This window comes from Schistocerca gregaria, chromosome 7, assembly GCF_023897955.1.
Source record: "Schistocerca gregaria isolate iqSchGreg1 chromosome 7, iqSchGreg1.2, whole genome shotgun sequence".
Lineage (NCBI taxonomy): Eukaryota > Metazoa > Arthropoda > Insecta > Orthoptera > Acrididae > Schistocerca > Schistocerca gregaria.
Window position 1 is genome coordinate 89,624,230 of NC_064926.1, and position 22,651 is coordinate 89,646,880.

Below are 22,651 nucleotides of genomic sequence, written 5' to 3' on the forward strand. Positions count from 1 at the left end.
CACTTGTTTAAGATACAGGCATGCAGGATACAGATAATGCCAACATGGCTGAAGGAAGTAGTTATTACTAACAATGGTAGAGAAAATAAATGAATGAGTCTAGTTCTGCTACAAATGTAAGAAATGTGAAAATGAGCAACTGTAATACTAAACATTCAGTGTTTCATCAAAAGAGGTTCAGGAATTAATCAAAGATGGAATGTAACAATACTATGAAAAGGAAAGTTGCTACTCACCATACAGCAGAAATACTGAGTCACAGACATCCACAGCAAAAAGACTGTCATTAAATAAGCTTTCAGCCAACAAGGCCTTTCTCGAAAATAGAAAACACACACACACACACACACACACAAATGCAACTCACACACATGATTGCAATGGCATTTTCTGTGTATGTTTAGAAACTGGCACTGATGAGCTTTTATGACCAACTACCTGCTACAAAGAATAACTGGAAATATGTATTTGCTTGTACTGAACATATTTCAAATTCTGAGAAATTGTACGGTTTCAGGAAAGCTACAGCTGAAGAAGTCTGGAGAATGATGGAACATGGCTATCTCATAAATACTGGAAGGACTACGGCAATATTGTCTGACAATAGTATTTAGTTCACCTCACAAATTTGGAAACAAAGCATGGAAGACCATGGTGTGGAAATGAAATACCTTTTGGCTCACCAACTATCTATTAACCCTGTGGAAACCTGTATTGAGGGGTTTAGGACATCATTGCTGGTATATTGCAGTAGTTAGCACAATGTCTGGGGTAAATATGTTGTCCTGAGAAGTCTGTAGATATTTTGGTAGATTACACTTGTTTAAGATACAGGCATGCAGGATACAGATAATGCCAACATGGCTGAAGGAAGTAGTTATTACTAACAATGGTAGAGAAAATAAATGAATGAGTCTAGTTCTGCTACAAATGTAAGAAATGTGAAAATGAGCAACTGTAATACTAAACATTCAGTGTTTCATCAAAAGAGGTTCAGGAATTAATCAAAGATGGAATGTAACAATACTATGAAAAGGAAAGTTGCTACTCACCATACAGCAGAAATACTGAGTCACAGACATCCACAGCAAAAAGACTGTCATTAAATAAGCTTTCAGCCAACAAGGCCTTTCTCGAAAATAGAAAACACACACACACACACACACACACAAATGCAACTCACACACATGATTGCAATGGCATTTTCTGTGTATGTTTAGAAACTGGCACTGATGAGCTTTTATGACCAACTACCTGCTACAAAGAATAACTGGAAATATGTATTTGCTTGTACTGAACATATTTCAAATTCTGAGAAATTGTACGGTTTCAGGAAAGCTACAGCTGAAGAAGTCTGGAGAATGATGGAACATGGCTATCTCATAAATACTGGAAGGACTACGGCAATATTGTCTGACAATAGTATTTAGTTCACCTCACAAATTTGGAAACAAAGCATGGAAGACCATGGTGTGGAAATGAAATACCTTTTGGCTCACCAACTATCTATTAACCCTGTGGAAACCTGTATTGAGGGGTTTAGGACATCATTGCTGGTATATTGCAGTAGTTAGCACAATGTCTGGGGTAAATATTTCATGTGCTTTGAAGATGTCATGGACAGTAAAGTACATGAGTGTACTACATTGGCGCCATATGAAGTAGTGAGTCAGTGCCACACTTGTTAATCAATATAATTAATTTTCCACTTAGAGGTAGCCGAAAGAAAGACTTCAAACAAGAAAAAGCTGTTAGAAACTGGCAGAAGCAAGGAAGAAAAGACATGATAAAGTAATAAAACCCGCAGAATTTGAAATTAGAAATCTTATTTTTGTTAAGAGGGAGAAACGAAAAGCCCAAATCAGTTTACAAAAAGATATCCAAAATTTTTCTGAAATTTACACGGGGTCTAACCTTGTGCCAGAGACACTAAGTCCAAACACATACCATTTGGTCTATCCAAAATCTAAAATGGAATTTGCCTAAAGACAAGCAGATGATACTTATTAATACAATACTGTAAATACTACTTGAAATGTAATGCCACATTATTTGTTTATGTTTTCTTCCCAACTGGCTGAATCGTCCTTTTATTTTATTAAATTAATTTCTTGCCAAGTGAGTAAATTCAGATAATGGAAGAGTGATGAGTTGTGTAAGTGAACTACTGCAAACGAGAATGTATACTGAATTTGTTTCCTATTTCTTGTGCAGCTGTAAATTTTAAAAAAATTCTTTTTATAAAAGCTCCATTATGTTGTGGTCTAAGATGAAACTTCAAATGTGGCCAATATAGTATTGTCAATTTTGAGTGCTGAATGTTAACTTGTGTTACTATTAGTTGTAAGTGGATATACAACCATTTTGAAGTGTACTGAAATATTTCAGTGTACCAAGGAAGATTATAGTTTAATGCCCCATCAAACAGCACAATCAGAGATGGAGTACAAGCTCAGACTAGAAAATGATGGGGAAGGATATTGATCATGCCCTGCTCATAGCAATCATCCCGGCATTCACCTGTTGTGATTTATGGAGATCACAGAAAAACTAAATCTGGGTGGCCAGACTGGAGTTTGAATCATAGTTCCCATGAATGCAAGTCCAGTGCTAACCAGAATGCGACCTCACTTGGTATTTCTGCATAGAGCAAGTTTCTTTGAGAGGGAGTAATAGTGAATATGTCTATATGATTTGACATATCATTGTGATTAATTTTCTTTGAAAAATTTGGACAGAGTAATGGAGAATATTAAATGGAGAAGAGCCATTATACTGAGTATTTTCACAGTGATCCCGGGTATAGCCCTCATGATAATAAAAGGACAGGCTTAACATAGTAACCTCTGTGTTTCGTGTGGATGATTTGCCATTTTGTGCTGGACGGCAGTACCAGACGTCAAATTGTAGGTGATTGACTGCCTACTTTCAACAAGTCAATATGGAGATCCAAGACAGAAGAGTAGCGAAGAAAGACTCATTTCACACTTATCCAGTTGCTGGGCTAATAGTGTTGGGTGAAGGGTTATCATGTAGACACTGTTCACATCAAAATGGTTGCTATGTAAAGGACACAGGAACAACCTGTACTGATGATAACATTTGACATAGAATTAAGCAAAAGGATCACAGTAAATTACTAGTGTGGACAATCTTGCATTGATGCCTGAAGAAAAGAAAAATAAATAGGATGCAATAGGGTCATCCAATCAACTTGAGAAAACATGATGTTAGGGCATTCTTTACGCTTATTGACAACTTCAGAAATGGTTGTGAAAAATTTTTCAACTATTTTAGGATGAGTGTGCAAACTTTTGAAAATGTTCATGTAAGAATAAAGGATTGAATTCAATGCAAAAAGACCTGCACAAACACCTTCTGCAACGATTTGTTGGAATCAGTTGAAAACTGTAAAAAGAATCTATAACTAGAGGGTGCAAAGGTACATAGAATGTACATTTGAAATAATAATCAACAAATGGAGCAATAAACTTGGATCCTGATTTTGCAGTTGATATTGTTAAGGACTGTGTGGTTTTACACAATTTCTTTATTGAAACAGACTCTCGTGTGAGACTCTTACAACACAGAGGATACTCTGTTGATTATTGGGTTTCAAAGTAAAATTAGATGTTAATGCATGCATAAGGGAATTTTAGAAGATACCATCCTAAATAATGATGATGGATTATTTTTTACCACTACCTTTTTCAATTAACTGACAGTATTCTAAGATTTAAAGTATCAACAAAGCAATAAAAATGGAAATTTTATGCATTGTATTTAATAAAACAAATACTCATCCAGCATCCCTTCAAAACCATTCAAATGATAGAATGCACAAGCAGCAAAGAGTGGAACAGCAAATGTCAAACACAACTAGATGTGAATGCCAACAATGGCCCACTCCATTGGCAAGTTTGATTTGCTGTCACTAGCAGCTGGGTGTAGCAGTGGGATTCCCACAGCCTTGTTCCCTTTAATTGGACATGACATTTGCCAAACAAGTCTGAAATGTCACATACAATGTGCTTCCCAACAACTGTGTAATGGCACTGTTGACATGACAGCCACATAAGTGTGAAATGACCATAGTAGGGCAACAGAAGTAGCTCAATATATCTTATGTTATGATTTTATTTCCTCAATATTTTAGATGAAAAATGTGTGGTTACTGAAACAAAGCAAGTACATATTATTAATTAAAACAACACTGAAATTGTGCATATTGAGCAATGTTCCCTAAATTTATTGAAATACCAGTGAAAATCCATAAATTCTGATTATTGTTCCTACATCTCCATTCACATACATACTCCACAAACCACTGAACGGTGCATGGCAAAGGGTAACTTCTACCACTACTAGTCATTCCCTTTCCTGTTCTACTTGCAAACAAAGAAAGGGAAAAATTACTGTCTAAAAGCCTCTGTATGGGCCCTATTTCTTGCATGTTATTTTCATGGTCCTTACATGAAATGTATGTTCGTGATATGTAGTCGGCCTCAAATGCAGGTTCTTTACATTTTCACAATAGTGCCTTGTGAAAAGAGCATTATCTTCCAACCAGGCCCCAACCAGAGACACCTATTTGAGTTCACGAAGCATTTTGCATGCTGGCTGAACCTACTGGTAACAAATCTCGGAGGACAACTCTGAATTGTTTAAATGCCTTCCTTTTAGTATGACCTGGTGGGGTTCCCAAACACTAGACAATACTTACGAATGGGTCACACTAACATTCTATATGCCACCTCCTTTATGGATGAGCTACATTTTCCCAAAATTCTCCCAATATAATGAAGTGGGGCATTTACCTCACTTTCTATCAAGCTGGAGCCCTCATTCCATTTTATATCACTTTGCAACATTATACCTAGACACTTAAACAATGTGACTGTGTCCAGGTGCACCCACATAACGCTGCGAACAAACATTAGAGGGTTGTTTTTTATAATCATCTGCATTAACTTACACTTCTCTATATTTAAAGCTAGCTGCCATGTTGTTGTGGTTTTCAGTCCTGAGACTGGTTTGATGCAGCTCTCCATGCTACTCTATCCTCTGCAAGCTTCTTCATCCCCCAGTACTTACTGCAACTTACATCCTTCTGAATCTGCTTAGGGTATTCAACTCTTGGTCTCCCTCTACAATTTTTACCTTCCACGCTGCCCTCCAATGCTAAATTTGTGATCCCTTGATGCCTCAGAACATGTCCTACCAACCGCTCCCTTCTTCTTGTCAAGTTGTGCCACAAACTCCTCTTCTCCCCAATTCTATTCAATACCTCCTCATTAGTTATGTGATCTACCCATCTAATCATCAGCATTATTCTGTAGCACCACATTTTGAAAGCTTCAATTCTCTTCTTGTCCAAACTATTTATCGTCCATGTTTCACTTCCATACATGACTACACTCCATACAAATACTATCAGAAATGACTTCCTGACACATAAATCTATACTCGATGTTAACAAATTTTTCTTCTTCAGAAACGTTTTCCTTGCCATTGCCAGTCTACATTTTATATCCTCTCTACTTCAATCATCATCAGTTATTTTGCTCCCCAAATAGCAAAACTCCTTTACTACTTTAAGTGTCTCATTCCCTAATCTATTTCCCTCAGCATCACCTGAGTTAACTCGACTACATTCCATTAACCTGGTTTTGCTTTTGTTGATGTTCATCTCATATTCTCCTTTCAAAATACTGTCCATTCATTCAACTGCTCTTCCAAGTCCTTTGCGGTCTCTGACAGAATTACAATGTCATCGGTGAACCTCACAGTTTTTATTTCTTCTCGATGGATTTTAATATCTACTCCAAATTTTTCTTTTGTTTCCTTTACTGTTTGCTCAACGTACAGATTGGACAACATTGTGGATAGGCTACAACTCTGTCTCACTCAATTCCCAACCACTGCCTCTGTTTCATGCCCCTCGACTCTTATAACTGCCATCTGGTTTCTGTACAAATTGTAAATAGCCTTTTGCTCTCTGTATTTTACGCCTGACACCTTTAGAATTTGAAAAAGAGTATTCCAGTCAACATTGTCAAAAGCTTTCTCTAATTCTACAAATGCTAGAAACGTAGGTTTGCCTTTCCTTAATCTTTCTTCTAAGATAAGTTGTAAGGTCAGTATTGCCTCACATGTTCCAACATTTCTACGGAATCCAAACTGATCTTCCCCGAGGTCGGCTTGCAGCAGTTTTTCCAATCGTAAGTAAAGAATTTGCATTAGTATTTTGCAGCTCTGACTTATTAAACTGATAGTTCAGTAATTTTCACATCTGTCAACACCTGCTCTCTTTGGGATTGGAATTATGATATACTTATTGAAGTCTGAGGGTATTTCGCCTGTCTCATACATCTTGATCACCAGATGGTAGAGTTTTGTTAGGACTGGATCTCCCAAGGCTGTCAGTAGTTCTAATGGAATGTTGTCTATTCCCGGGGCCTTGTTTTGACTCAGGTCTTTCAGTGCTCTGTCAAACTCTTCACGCAGTATCGTATCTCCCATTTCTTCTTCATCTACATCCTCTTCCATTTCCATAATATTGTCCTCAAGTACAATGCCTTTGTATAGTCCCTCTATGTACTCCTTCCACCTTTCTCCTTTCCCTTCTTTGCTTAGAACTGGGTTTCCATCCAAGCTCTTGATATTCATACTCTTTATTCCAAAGGTCTCTTGAATTTTCCTGTAGGCAGTATCTATCTTACCCCTAGTGAGAAAGGTCTCAACATCCTTACATTTGGCCTCTAGCTATCCCTGCTTAGCCATTTTGCACTTTCTGTCGATCTCATTTTTGAGACGTTTGTATTCCTTTTTGCCTGTTTCATTTACTGCATTTTTATATTTTCTTCTTTCATCAGTTAAACTCAATATTTCTTCTGTTACCCATGGATTTCTACTAGCCTTCGTGTTTTTACCAACTTGATCCTCTGCTGCCTTCACTACTTCATCCCTCAGAGCTACCAATTCTTCTTCTACTGTATTTCTTTCCCCAGTTCCTATCAATTGTTCTCCCTGAAACTCTGTAGAACCTGTGGTTCTTTCAGTTTATCCAGGTTACATCTCCTTAAATTCCAACCTTTTTGCAGTTTCTTCAGTTTTAATCTACTGTTCATAATAGATTGTGGTCAGAGTCCACATCTGCCCCTGGAAATATCTTACAATTTAAAACTTGGTTCCCAAATCTCTGTCTTACCATTATATAATCTATCTGATACCTTCTAATATCTCCCAGATGCTTCCATGTATACAACCTTCTTTTATGATTCTTGAACCAAGTGTTAGCTATGATTAAGTTATGCTCTGTGCGAAATTCTACCAGACGGCTTCCCCTTTCATTTCTTACCCCCAATCCACATTCACCTACTATGTTTCCTTCTCTCCCTTTTCCTACTCTCGAATTCCAGTCACCCATGACTATTAAATTTTCATCTCCCTTCACTACCTGAATAATTTCTTTTATCTCATCATACATTTCATTAACTTCTTCATCATCTGCAGAACTAGTTGGCATATAAACTTGTACTACTGTAGTAGGCATGAGCTTAGTGTCTATCTTGGCCACAATTATGCGTTCACTATGCTGTTTGTAGTAGCTTACCGGCACCCCTATTTTATTTATTCCTTATTTAAGCTACTCCTGCATTACCCCTATTTGATTTTGTATTTATAACCTTGGGTAGCTCAGATAGTAGAGCACTTGCCCGCAAAAGGCAAAGGTCCCGAGTTGGAGTCTCGGTCCGGCACACAGTTTTAATCTGCCAGGAATTTTGATATCAGCGCACACTCCGCTGCAGAGTGAAAATCTCATTCTAGAAAATAGTAACTTTCCATTGCTTTATTATTCAACAATTCAAGAATAACAGTGTGGAACTGTGGCAAACAGTGAATATGGACAAAACTCCTCTGGCATTTGATGTGCTAAGTTACAGAACTGTTGCCACGAAAGGTACTAAAACTGTAATTATATATAAAAAAAAGTCCACATGAAAAGATGCACTATACTGTCCTCCCTTCATGTCGTGCTGGCCATACAAAACTTAATACAATGATCATTTTAAAGCACAAAACAATGCCAGAACCTTTTGCAGTACTGTCAGGTGTTGTTGTACACTTACATGACAACAGTTGGATGGGCGAATTGGTATGAAACTGTGGATTAACAAGAGTGTGGGAGAGCAGGAAAGGCACTATATTGAACAAGAGTTCTCTTCTTGTGCAAGATCAGTTTAGCAGTCATTTCAAAAATTCTGTGAAAGTGAAACTGAGACAGGAAAACTCAGAGCTTGCTGTTATTCCGGGAGGTCTTACTTCACAATTGTAACGTGTTGATGTCTTGATAAATAAACTGTTCAAAGTGTACACAAATGAGGAATGGAACAAATGGATGATGGATGAAGCCCACATGAATTCATGCCAAACAGATCTTTAAAATTAGCTAAAATCACACAAGAGTGTCAGTGTATGAAACAATCATGTTCTATTGTTACATCTTTCAAGAAGTGCAACATTAGTAATTGTCTCTCAATGGCACCGAAGACCACTTTTGTATAAAGAGGATGACAATTACGATGGAGGAGGAGGAACAAGAAGAAGAAAGTTCAGGGATTTTGATAATCAGTTCCATTTTACAAACTAAGATTTTTTAAAGTCTGGTTTTGCAATCTAATTATACAAATGGTAAAAACGTTATTTAAAAAAAATGCTTAAAAATTATGGTGCATTTCGCAGTCCATGGCATATTATAGTCCATAAAACTTGGTAACTAGTTGTTCAAGGCAATTTTTGGAAAACATGTTTAGAAGTACTTCACTAGATTGTCTCTCCGTACTACTTGAAGTGAATCCATAGACATCCCAGTCTATGGTTCAGTAGGTTAAAGTTGCCTCAAACTAATATTGCATTATCTGTGTGTTTCCAACCTACTGATTGTAGAATTTCCTTTAATGACTCTACAACAATCCTTGTGAAATTTGGTGCCCAGTAAAAACATCCAACAACGAACCTGACTTCACCTAGATCTGTTATATGCATCCAGATAACTTCATTGTCACACTAAAATTCGACCTCAATAGAGACATTACAATATTTTTATCAACTGCAATGAACACTCTCCCTCCTACAGTATATAATCTGTCTTAGATATATGTTCCATGAATTGCTCAGTATTCTGGAGCTGACTTCAGGTTTCAGCCAGATCTTGATACCAAGAATAATTTGAGCACCAGAAATTTCCTGGGAGTCAGGATATTCAAGAATTTTGTTACGAATACTCCAACAACTTACTGTTAAAATTTTGGCAGTCAAACAGTTTATGATTTTTATTTCTGAATATCAACTGGTGAGCATTCATTGTGGGACCAAAAACTTCCGCTTAGTCTAAAAAAAACTCCATGTGCACACTACAAGTACTCCACGATCTGAGTAGCTGCTTCATTTGAGATCTATCAAGGGTAGTCCTACAACTCTCCACCATATATCACACATCCAGAAATGTGCAGCCTTGATAACCACAGAATTAGTGGAGCTTCCAGCTCAGAGCCCCCCCCCCCCCCCCCCCCCCCCCAATTGGTTCCAAAACAAAGCCCGAATCAATTCCTTGTACTATGCTGTAAATTGTGACCTTTGCTGGCATGTTGCAAATGAGACCAGGAGTCTTCACCACTTCTACCAGTCACATGTAGAAACTGAGGATGTCCTCAGAAATCAAGTGACAGGGTTCACTGATGCTGATATGAGTAACAACTTGCAGACTACTGCACCCTGCACACTTGACAGCCATAGGAAGGGCCTCTCGCAGACATACCAAGTGCACTTTGGCATTACTTCTGGCCTTGGACCCTGTTTCCCTAAGGGGCTTCATAATGCTCCCAATGCTGTAGCTACCAATAACTAGAAAACTGTTCCTACCATTTCCCTGATTGGAGTCTGCTGAAGGAGCAGACACCTTCCCACTCATAGAGTGAATGAGTGAGACTGGGCAGCCAACCTACATATTGATTCTTCTCATCAAGCGACGTGACTGTGTAACACCCCCCATTCATCCTGCAGTGAGCTCAGATCCCCTGCATTGGGTATGCCCTGATGCGTCCTATGCAACACACCAGTTTCTCTGCTGCCTCCAAGCCATAAGCCATGCTGCTTGTTAGTCTCCTGGTGCTTCATCAACAACGGGTGACAGCTGACAGCAACAATCAGGCTGTCTTACTCTTTTCCGTTCTATCATGATGACAAAGAAGAAGAACAGAATTGATTTGATTAACAGTAAAAGTGTCTTAAATGTGGTTAGTTTTTTAAACACCTGTGTTTCAGCCTCCTGAAATTTCCTGTGTATTGTTGATGGGAAAGAGTATGATCATTGCCTATTTTGAGATGATACTCAACAGTTTATTGTAGGTAGTTAAATAAAAAAATTACGAAATATACAGCAACCAGTCGCAAAATCTTGTTTTATTTATTCACTTTTGCAAATTTATTTCAACTGATTAACATTGGTGCTTTCAACCAATATGTGCCTTGAGTAGTAATACTGTCTTCACATGGAGCCCACCAATCATAAATAAAAAATGTTTATGAACATGGTGACTCGAATGTATTCGGTGATTTATAATATGTATTGGACACACCTCATGCAGTATAGTCATACAACTCAATATTTTTCAGGGGGTTTAGTACATAACTTTGATCTTTTTTCCTCTCTATTTTGTTGTCTGTTTATTGATTAAATGTAGGATTTTTATTTTTGTATTTCTTATTTACTCAGACTGATGGTTCTAATTGTTGCGCTGGGCACAATTTCATGATTACAGAGGAATATTTTGGCAAATTGAATTTTTGTACAGCACAGCATTATTTTCAGCTGGCAACAAGAACTTTGGAGTGTCAGAAGTTGGTTTTTGGATTGGTATATTGCATAAGTCAACTTAATCCTGTTACGTGAACCAATTAATCATCAAGCATTCTGTAATACACTGCAAGAAACAAGAAAAGATTTTTCCCAGAAAATAATAATATGCTGTTTATAATCTTTCAGTGTACAGTATGTAGATACAAGAGTAAATTTTAGCAGGGAACACATTTACTGTAAAATTTGATGAGATCAATATACAGTTTTCTTTTTTCATATACATTGTTTAACTTTAAAAAATATTTCATTCTCCTCAGTTTTTTGTTAAATGGTTTTCACTGTATTTTAGTGTAATCTACATATATTCAAATCAACCATATAAAAAAAGGCAAATAATTAGTAACTATTAAAGTACAAGCACAATTTTAGCTTATGCCAAACAAAGAAAAATGAAATAATTCTGGCATAAAGTAACACAACATATGCACTTATCATCTATGGAATGGGAACAGAGCTGAGCTCCATATTAATCAACAAATCTCAAATGAAACACACCTGTATGACACCAGTCGTGATTGAAGCAGATCTGGATGAACATGTGGATGCTCTATGGTCCTGTGGTATAGGTGGAGCTTCGCTTCCAGACTCATCAGATTGATCCTGCTGCTGTTGTTGGGAGGAGCCCTTGCGCTTTGACTGAGCTTTCAATTTCTGTTGTTCTGACTGTGATTCTCTCCTTGCTGTTTGTGGAGGTGGTGCAGGTTGTGGTGGTGGAGGAGTTGGTGTTGGTGGGTCTGCTACAACACCACTCCCAGCTTGTGGGTCTACAATAGCAGCTGTATCCATCTCTGTAGGTGGTGTTGTGATAAATTCTTCCTCCTGAGTTCCCTGCTGAGTACTGTCCACATCTTGTGGACTTGGCTCAGAATTACTGGAGCCAACTAGTGTCACAGTACTCAGGTTGCTTGGTGAAGAAGGTGCACTGACTACTGTGTTGTCTGTGGAATACCAGTCATAAATTTACTTAATTGTCATGCCATGCCACAAAAACACATACAACCATAAACAAATAATTTAATTATACTTTAGATAATGTTAGTGGGATTTCACCACCCATCCCATCTACATAATGGTTACTATAAAGACAACTTTAGTTGGAATCTGCCACCCACCCAACTCGTAGATAATATCCTAATCCACCTTTGGCCACCTCAACTACTCCAAAAGCTTTTCTGATTGTATCACAGCGCTATGGAAGATCCATGTGTAAGAGATGTCTGATACATCTACACAGAATATCCTATTCCATCCTCTTCAGAGGCTTATCCTGTCTTATCAGAGGTTTATCCACCTGCAAAAGCAGTTACACTGTATAGCAGCTCTGTTGTACTTTCTGCACAGCATTTCACGTGAACTTGACCACCAACCAGCTATGTACCCTACTAATAGTCACCATCAAATTATGATCAAGAGCACAGTTGATGACTCAGTGACAGAATACAGAGTTGAGCACAAGATGGTCAATTTCAATTGCTGCTTCACAACCTGTACCATTTGGATGCTTTCCCCAAAACCAGTTATCTGAGTTACATAGATGGGATTGTCCTTGCAACTTATCCTGCAATCATCATACCTTCCTGCCCTCAATTTCTGCTAGCACATGCCCCATGTCCACACTAAAGATATAGAACTTACCAGAAAACAAGAATACATAATATGTATATATAGGGAAAAAACACACCCTGTTATTCTTTTCAGAAACCCTAACTGAATTGGTAATGCATAGGATAAGCAAAAATTTGACCCATGATGCTAACTTCATTCGTCCTGCACTCAAATCCTCCTACTTATAGTCTTCCTCTTTCTCTGTTCTAGTTTCCCCTCTTAACTTTTTCCAGTGTGTTAATGTGTGCTACACACAACCCCCACTCCATGTGGCCTGAACGAGCTGACTGGTGTCACTTTCCTATCTGTTTCATCTGATGCTCTCCCTCCCAGATGTCAGATACCTTCAACTACCCACCCTCCCACTTCCTGTGTCAGTTCTTCCTTTGACCACTTCACCAGAGACAACCCCTAACAATAGATGAGCTGCTTCAAATGATTTACCTTGTGATCTTCAGACCCAAAATAACTATGTAAAAATCATCTAACAATACAGGTTTTAACACTATAATGCGGATATGATTTCCTTCAATATTTTTTCTTTAGTATCGAACAATGGAAAATCCAGGATGGAATGTAATAATATTATGAAGACAACACTGCAAGCAGCAGCACCAGTGCACAATGAGAGCAGCAACAGGGTTGGGGTAAGGAGGAGGCTGGGGCAGGGAGGGGGAGGGATAGTATGGTGGAAGTGGCATACAGGGAAGTGCTGCAGATTAGACAGAGTGCAGTGAAGAGTAGGGGAGAGGGGGAGAGGGGGAGAGGGGGGAGGGGAGAATGGGGGGAGGGGAAGGTAGCAGAAAAGGAGAGAAATAAAAATACTGGGTGCATTGGTGAAATGAGGGCTGTGTAGTGTTGGAATGGGAACAGGGAAGGGGCTAGGTGAGTGAGGACAATGACTAATGAAAGTTGAGGCCAAGAGTGTTATGGGAATGTTGTATATATTACAGGGAGAGTTTCCACCTGCGCAGTTCACAAAAGCTGGTGTTGGTGGGAAGGATCCATATGGCACAGGCTGTGAGGACGCTATTGAAATGAAGGATGTCATGTTTGGCAATGTTTTCAGCAACAGGATGGTCCACTTGTTTCTTGGCCACACTTTGTCTGTAGCCATTCATGCAAACAAACTGTGCTGTTTCCCTTTGTTACTATTTTCTTTCGTGTAACTACACTCAATGTCCATCCTTCTTTCTCTTCTTTTCTGTGTTTCTCTTGTTGCCTTACGAACTGCACTCCATGCTCTTCTTATAAGCCACACTACATCAAACATCTCAGATGCACACAGCAGAAGCTACAAGACCATGCTGATTGTTGGTGCAGCATCTTATGTCCCACATTGCTCTGGCCAATATAATTAACCCTAAATGTTCAAATTAATCATTCTCCCATTGTGTTATATCCTGCACCTTCCCGGTGTCACAAAATCTTGTATCTCATTCTATAATCCCTCCCCATCCCCCACTTTTTCTCTATTCTGTCCCAGTTCACACTAATTCCACCTCATCCAGTCACACCTGCTGTCCCCCTTCTTCACACTTATCCACCTGCAGACCTGCTACCCACAGTAACATACAATTTTTTACATTATTTATTCCTTATTTTCATCCTTGTGACCTATCACTGGTTTTAGTTGGTTTTCAACTTTTGCTATCATCAATTCCATCAGATTTCATCTTGTTTCCCCCTTTTGTATCAATTTCATCCTTTTCATGAATTTTCACACATATTTGGTGTCTCTTTGCAAATTTTTTTTCAAATGTAATTCTATGTATGTAATTACTTGCATGTTTCCACCACCATAGATACTTGCTCTTTGCATCTGTGTCAATACAGAAACGTTTTCTTACCCTAGCTAGAGCCCAGTTGCACATACTGTTCCTTCATTGTTGCTTGGCTTATGGAATCCCCCCAAATGGTCTTACCATCAAATTACCCATCTCCACCTGCCATGCCTCCTTCCACAACGACCTCCACCTGTTCAGACTCTGCTAATCCTGAGCTGTCACCAACATAGTACCAGAAAATCATATCAACCAAGCCCAAACCTCCTTGCAGTACCTTATCTAGTTCTGCAAAATTCTCCTGCTATGCAATCCCAAATTCCTGGAACCCGTAACATACATTGAAACTCTTTCCCTGTAGGAACTTGAGCAACATCTCATCTCGAAGAGCTCTCCATCCTGTTCACTTCCTACTCCCACCTTGGGCTACCACTGTTCACCACGTCTACAACAACCTCCAAATCTCCCCCACATCCCCTCATAGCTGACAAATCCTGTCTCGCAGACCTACTATGCTTACTCCACCCTCCAAAACTCCTTCCCACCCCCACACAGAATCCAGAACCTAAACAGACCCATAACACAGTCATCAACCTTTCCTCCAGAAGCTTTTGTCCATGGAAATATCAGTCCTTTCCAAAGGTCTTATCTTTTGCCCCACTCCCAAATTCAATCATGTAGGACTTGTTAAAGACCTTCTCTCCTTCTCCCAGTCCCTACAGTGGAAACACTTTCTCGCCACCTACCCTACCAATCAGACCCAACAAAAGGCCAATATTGAACCCTGTCTAACTCAGTTCACTCCTCCATCCAACCATGGTCCACTCCCTCTGCCACCAAATCACCCCCTGTTAACTTTCCAGAATTTCTTAACCTTGAACCTAGCCTCACCATCATTCCCCAAATCCCACTGCATGAAAACTAACCTTACATCCACAGAAAGAACCACAGTCCACCATCTAAAAACTGATCCTGACCTTATAATCCAACCTGTGAACAAAGGCTCCACCACTGTTGTTTGGAACCATAAGTATTACCTGCCAGAAGGACTGCACCAGCTGTCAGATACTTGCACCTACAAACCTTGCCACAGTGATTCCATTCCAGAAATCCAGCAGGATCTCCTGTCACTACTCAAATCTTTAGGCCCATCCCAGAACCTCTCCACAGAGTTCAGCTCTCTACTCTCCCTATTATTCCCACACTCCTATCTTCTACATGCTTCCTCAAGTCCAGAAACCCAACCACCCAGGATGCCCCAATGTGGCCAGTTACTGTGCCCCCACTAAGAAAATCGCTGCTCTCCTAGACCTACACCTTCAACCTATTACCTGGAACCTACCCTCCTGTATAAAAGACACCAACCATTATCTCCAGCAACTCTCCACAGTCCCTGTTCCTTTACCACGTTGCCCTGCTCATCACTACTGATGCCACCACCCTTTACACTGACATTCCTAATGCCCATGGCCTTATTGTTATTGAACACTACCTTTCTCAATGCCCGACAGATTACACAAACCAACAACCTCCTTCCTAGTCATCATGACAAACTATATCCTCACCCACAATTACTTCTCCTTTGAAGGCATTACAAAGAAACAAATCTGGGCCATGGCTATGGGCACCCACACAGCACCATCCTGTTCCAACCTATTCATGGGCCATCTAGATGAATTCTTCCTAAAAACCCAGAATCCTAAACCCCTCACCTGGTTCAGATTTATTGGCAACATCTTTGTGATCTGGATCGAGGGGAGGACAACAATTCCATATTCCTCCAGAACCTCAACAATTCTCTCCCATTTGCTTCACTTGGTCCAACTCAACCCAAGAGGCCATCTTCCTAGATGTTGACCTCCACCTCAAAGATGGCTACATCAATACCTCCTTCCATATCAAACCTACTAACCACCAGCAATACCTCCACTTTGACAGCTTCCTACCTTTCCATACCAAGATGACCCTTCCATACAGCCTAGCCACCTGCAGTGATGAGCAGTCCCTCTTGAAATATACTGAGTGTCTCAATGAAGCCTTCACAAATTGCAATTATCCTTCCAACCTTGCACAGAGACAAATCTGCCAAATGTCTCTCTCTCAATCTTTCCAGTCTCCCACCAGCTCCCAAAGTCCTACTATCCTACAACAGAGGAGCTTTCCCCTCATAACTCAGTACCACCCAGGACTGGAGCAACTGAATTACATTCTCCGCCAGGTTCTGACTACCTCTTGTCATGCCCTGAAATGAGAAATGTCCTGCCCACTATCGTCACCACCCCTTCCACAGTGGTATTTTGCTATCCACCGAACAATATACTCATCCATCCTTACACAACCCCTGCTCTCAATGCCTTACCTCATGGCTCATACCCCTGTAATAGACCTAGATGCAAGACCTGTCCCATACATTCTGCAACTACCAGCTAATCCAGCCTGGTCACTAACATCACCTATCCCATCAAAGGCAGGGCTGCCTGTGAGATCAGTCATGTTTCTCAAGTACCTTCATTAGTCACTGTCCTCACCCATCCAGCTCCTTCCCTGTTCCCATACCAGCATTACACAGCCGTCATTCCACCATCACACCTAGTCTTTTCATTTCTCTCCTTTTCCTCTGCTACTTACCCCCGCTACTCCGCCCCCTTCTCCCCACCTCTTCAATGCACTCTGTCTAATCTGCAGCACTTCCCTGTCTGCCGCTTCCACCATATTATCCCTCCCCCTCCCTACCCCAACCCAGTCTCCACTCCCATCATGCACTGGTGCTGCTGCTCATAGTGTGGTTTCATTTGCCTGAGACTGCAGTCATGTGTGGGAGTTGTGTTTGCATGACTATGCATGTGTGCATATGTGTGTCTACTGGTGACAAAGCATTAATGGCTAAAATTTTTATTTATTTGTAACAGTCTCCCCCCCCCCCAACCCCCCACCTGCGACCCAGCATCTCCGCTATATGGTGAGTAGCAACTTTCCTTCTCACAGTATTGTTACATTCCATCCTGGATCTTCCATTGTTTGGTTATTTTGGAAATGATTGCCTTAATTTTCTGATCCAATTTCACTCACATGATCACAGTCATTTGTGTAGCTGATTAGAGAGAGAGAGAGAGAGAGAGAGAGAGAGAGAGAGAGAGAGAGAACATTACAAGCTGTAACATTTAAATGCAGGCTGATTTATTTATTACTGTTTATTTAAGACCCTTTAATAAGTGAAGAATGTTTAGTTTATAGTGCTCTGTAGATAGCCAAATGGCATTGATGTATTTGCATTGTCATAGTCAATTACAAGAAAAAGAAAGACAGCAATATCAAAATAAATATATCACCAACGTCAAAGTAACTAGGAACAAAACACAAGTTCGAATAGGACAATAATGGGTAGGAGGCTGTCCATAGCGATTTTAGATTAGATTCGGCATTCTTTGCATTTCATCGATCCATTGTGATGAAATCCTTCAAGCTGTAGCACATATAACAAAACAAGAAGACACAATACATATTTTAGAAAAAGAAAGGTTCCACAAATACTAGTACAAATGGGCTTTAGGGATGTAGAATAAGTCAAACAACAAAAGTGAAACATATTTTCATTTAAGAGGTAATACCAAAACTGAGTTACCACAAATATTGACTGAAATGGTTCTGATGGATGAGGAATAAGTCAAAAAACTGACAGATACTTTCTTTTGAGAGGTAGTGCTGAACTTGTCACAAAGATGTAAATGTATATACGCCAAAGAGAAAAAAGAAGCAGGTAACATGAAGTGAGTGAGATAATTTTAGTCTGTTGTAGCCACAAATCATAGAACAGGAGAAAATATACAACATTTGTTTACATTGATCAAATTATTGCCCTGAAGGTATGCAGAAATCAGATTTTACTCAACACTCTCATAATTTGAGATTACTAATGTAAGGGGCAATCAAAAATTCTCTGCTCAATGGCCATACATCCAAAATTGGTATACCAATCAGGCAGAATTGCCCTTAACATCAAGGAAATCATTCCATCCATGCATCAAGTTAAAGATATCCATTTGGTAAAATATGGTGTTCTGCTGCATAAAGGCTCCATAATTGCTGGTTCACTTCCTCATGCAGCATGAATTGTCAACCTTGGCGCATCACTTCACAATGGTGGTTTCAACAGACATGTTGCCCCATACACATTCTTCATTTCCTCATGGATGTTTACTAGTGTTTGCCCATCAGCAACTGAGGAAAGGTTTGCATGTACTTGATAACAATGTTACCTTAGTTCACATTTCCTGTTTTACCAGCACATTTTGGAAAGACACAGTTCTCTTAAACTGATCTTTCTTAGTACCTAATGTTTTTATGGCTGCTGGCAATGTATTGGAAATGTTTGTTGCTGAATAATGAACAGCTTTTGGACCAAAGTGGTTTTAAATCTTTCTGATGATTGTTCTTATTTCATGAAGTGAGGTGTTCATTTGGAAAAGATGTATATTATTTATGACAAATTTCATTATGGGATAAATGCATTCCAAAGTGGTAATTTCATTTATGGCAAACTGCATAGAATTATAATTAAAATTCAGAAAGCAAACTTAAGAAACTAAATATCATCAATTTCATATAACTTACTTGGTTTAACGAGCACACACCATTAAAGTTCCCAAAAGGCATGAATGTTATCCGAACCACATTTAATTGGCATTTGGAGTGACTTCTCAAGGCAATGAAGGGGGGCTGTGAGATACTGCATTGCCCATGCTGCCCAACTGCAATGCCAGCTTGGCACAAGATACAGCCACTTGCCAGGAACCTGACTCTAGTGCCTCTATGACAGAGTTTGTACTGGACCACAACAGAGTTTGGTGTGAGCTACATTTTCTGTGGCCTTTTCCTGCATTTCCCTTCACACTTCTTAAACATTAACTCTATACTAAAATCTCTGTTCTTGTCAGCTTAGTATCTTGTGTGTCCTGCATTGCAGGTGTTTAAGTAAGTCAGTGGTAGCTCACATCGGTCTCCCCATGGTAGTAGCTCCAGTCAGATTGGATCTACAGTCAGACTACCTTACACCTGTCTCCTTTGCCTACAAAATTTCCTCATGGATCTGTCATTTCTTAGTAAAATCCATATCAAAATTCCTGCTCTACTTCCTGAATTAGTCCAACCACACAGAAAGTAATTGCAGAAAATGACTTTAATTTATACATTTATAGAGGAAGGTACTTAGAAGAAGAAGAAGAAGAAGAAGATAGAGTACACACTTTTGGAAAACTTTAGCTTCATTACCCTAAAAAGGATCACTTATGACATTGTACAATGAATGTCAGTGAAACATGCTAACTTTTTGTTTTTATGCCATCTGTGTCTCATGGCATCTGCATTGAAAATAAAGATTTGTTTAAGCACTTCAGCTGTTCTGTAGTATACTCCACCACTCTGAATTTGATACCAAGTTGTAATAATAAGAATCCCGCTTAAAGGAAGTCAATCTAAGAAACCACCTTCAGAGAACATCATGTTTCCAAGTAGAGAAGGAATTAGCATATTTTGTCAAAATATAAGAGTTATTAGAGACAAAGTTAGTGAACTGCTTATAGATGTTGACTCTAACATTATTGGTATATCGGAGAACTACTTAAATAATTTGATAATTCAGAGGCTTCCTTTACCATGATACAGATTAGCTGGCTGTTTTTCAAGGGGTTCCTTGCAGAGTGGGGGAGTGGCCATGTGTGTAAAAGACAGTGTTCTGTTTAAGTCCATAGATGTATCACAGCACTGTACTGAACAGGTATTTAAATGTTGTGCAGGGGCAGTTGAATTTAGTGAAACTAAACTTCTAATTGTTGTTGTTTATAGGTCCCCTAACTCTGACTTCAGTGCATTTTTGCCCAAGCTAGAGGGGGATCTTGATTCACTTTGTAGGAAATACCAGAAATTAGTTATATGTGGTGACTTCAATATAAATTTTGTATATGACAGTGCAAGAAAAAGGACGTTGGTAGATCTCCTAAATTCATATGATCTGATGCAGACTGCATTTTTTCAAACTAGGGTGCAGGGGAACAGTAGCACAACCATAGAGAATATTTTTATTAATTCTTCATTACTAGATGGGCATTCTGTAAGTAAAAGGGTGAATGGCCTTTCAGACCATGTTGCACAAATTTTAACACTAAAAGCCTTTTGTACTCAAACAAATGTCACATATAATTACAAACTATGTAGGTAAGTTAATCCAACAGCAACATAGAGTTTTTTAAACCTCATCACGGAACAAGAGGGGCTGGATATTTATGGTGCCAATAACATTGATGACAAATATAATGCCTCTCTTAACGCATTTGTCATGCTCTTTGAGAGTTGCTTTCCATTACGATGTTGTAAATGGAGTGCTAGCAGTAATAAGCAACCTGGGTGGCTGACTAGTGGCATAAAGATATCATGTACAAAAAAGTGGGAATTATGTCAAAATGTTAGATGTAGTCACAATTAAGCTACAGTAGCCTATTACAAACAATATTGTAAGGTGTTTAAGTATGTTATTAGGAAGGCAAAGAGTATGTGGTATGCAAATAGAACAGCTAATTCACAGGATAAAATTAAAACTATATGGTCAATTGTGCAGGAAGTGTCTGGTCAGCAGCATGAGGTCAACAGTGTAAAGTCAGTTTGTAGTAAAAATATTTCTGTTATTGATAAGTCAGATATATGTACAGTATTTAACAAGCATTTTCTCAGGATTGCTGGTGAATTAAATAAAAATTTGGTTTCTACGGGGAAATGCCTTGGCAAATGCCTTTCCAAGACTGATGTCTAAAATACTTCTCTGTGATACTGTCAAGGGGGAGATTGAGTCAATAATTAAATCACTAAAGACTAAGGACTCTCATGGATATGATGGAGTGCCCAGCAGGATATTAAAGTACTGTGCTGCACATGTTAGCCATATGCATAATTTTTTATTTAAGAATGGTCAGTTTCCTGAATGATGAAAGTACTCAGTACTAAAGCCATTTTATAAAAAGGGGAAAAGGGATAATGTAGACCATTTTAAACCTATATCTGTGCCATCAGTGTTTGCTAAGGTTATTGAAAAGGCTGTGTATGTAAGGTTAATTGATCATTTTATATTACATAATTTGCTATAAAGTGTGCAGTACGGTTTTAGAAGTCATTTAACAAATCAAAATGCTATTTTCTCTTTCCTCTGTGAGGTACTGGATGGATTAAACAAAAGGTTTCAAACATTAGGCATATTTTTTTTATTTCACTAAGGCATATGACTGTGTTGATCACAAAATAATGCTCCAGAAGTTGGACCATTATGGAATATCAGAAGTAGCTTACAACTTGTTCACCTCTTACTTTAGCAACAGACAGCAAAGGGTCATTATTCACAGTGTTTAGAATGGCTATGATGTGGGTTCTGAGTGGGGTATGGTCAAATGAGGGGTGCTCCAGGGATCAGTGTTGGGGCCACTCCAGTTCCTTATTTATATAAATTTAAATAAATAGTTCTAAAATATTTCTGTTTGGTGATGAGACTGGTTTGGTAATAAAGGATGTTATGTGCAACATTGGTGTTATAACGTAAAGTTGAACACATATATTTCAAATATGAGACAACACATGTAAGTCACCAAACAAGTTGACAAAGCAAGACATGTGAACATGTTAACATTCAAATGAGCACTGAGTCCAAGTCTAGCGGCCACTGGCTGGCTGGCCGCTTAGGTGGCGCAGCTGCTGCATGGCTGGCAGACAGCGCCGCATGTAGAGGATGCACGTAATTGCGCGGTGGCACTTTGAATGATCGGCGAGTCACAACAATTGGCTCAATTTCAAATATTGCAGTTCATGACGTAAGTTCCTGGCTTGTAGAAAATAAACTAATGCTAAATCACAGTAAGACTTAGTTTTTACATTTTCTAATGTACAATTCAACAAAACCCGACATCTTAATTTCATAGAATGGGTATATGATCAATGAAACTGAACAGTCCAAATTTCTAGGTTTTCAGATAGATAGTAAACTGTTGTGGAAAGCCCACATTCATGATATTGTTCAAAGACTTAATGCTGCCATTTTTACTATTCAAACGGTATCTGAAATAAGTGACCGTTAAACATGAAAATTAGTCTACTTTGCTTATTTTCATTCGTTTATGCCGTATGGTGTTATATTTTGGGGTAACTCTTCCCATTCTAAAAGGATACTTTAGGCTCAGAAATGGGCATTTCGGGCAATAAGTGGTGTAATACACAAACCTGTTGTCGGCCACTGTTCAATGGTTTGGGTGTTTTGACATTGGCTTCTCAATGTGAATATTCTTTCCTGTTGTTTCTTGTTAAAAAT

The 22,651-nt window shown here is 39.0% G+C and overlaps 1 protein-coding gene across 1 annotated transcript in view; it reads right to left on the reverse strand.

Annotated features, from left to right (window-relative positions):
- LOC126281292 (ras-specific guanine nucleotide-releasing factor 2-like) overlaps positions 1–22,651 on the reverse strand; it is a 1,771,818-nt gene that overhangs the window by 426,269 nt on the left and 1,322,898 nt on the right. Inside the window, exon 18 of the mRNA XM_049980119.1 lies at positions 11,417–11,859. Coding sequence (XP_049836076.1) covers positions 11,417–11,859 — 443 coding nt within the window. The remainder of the gene's footprint in view (positions 1–11,416; positions 11,860–22,651) is intronic.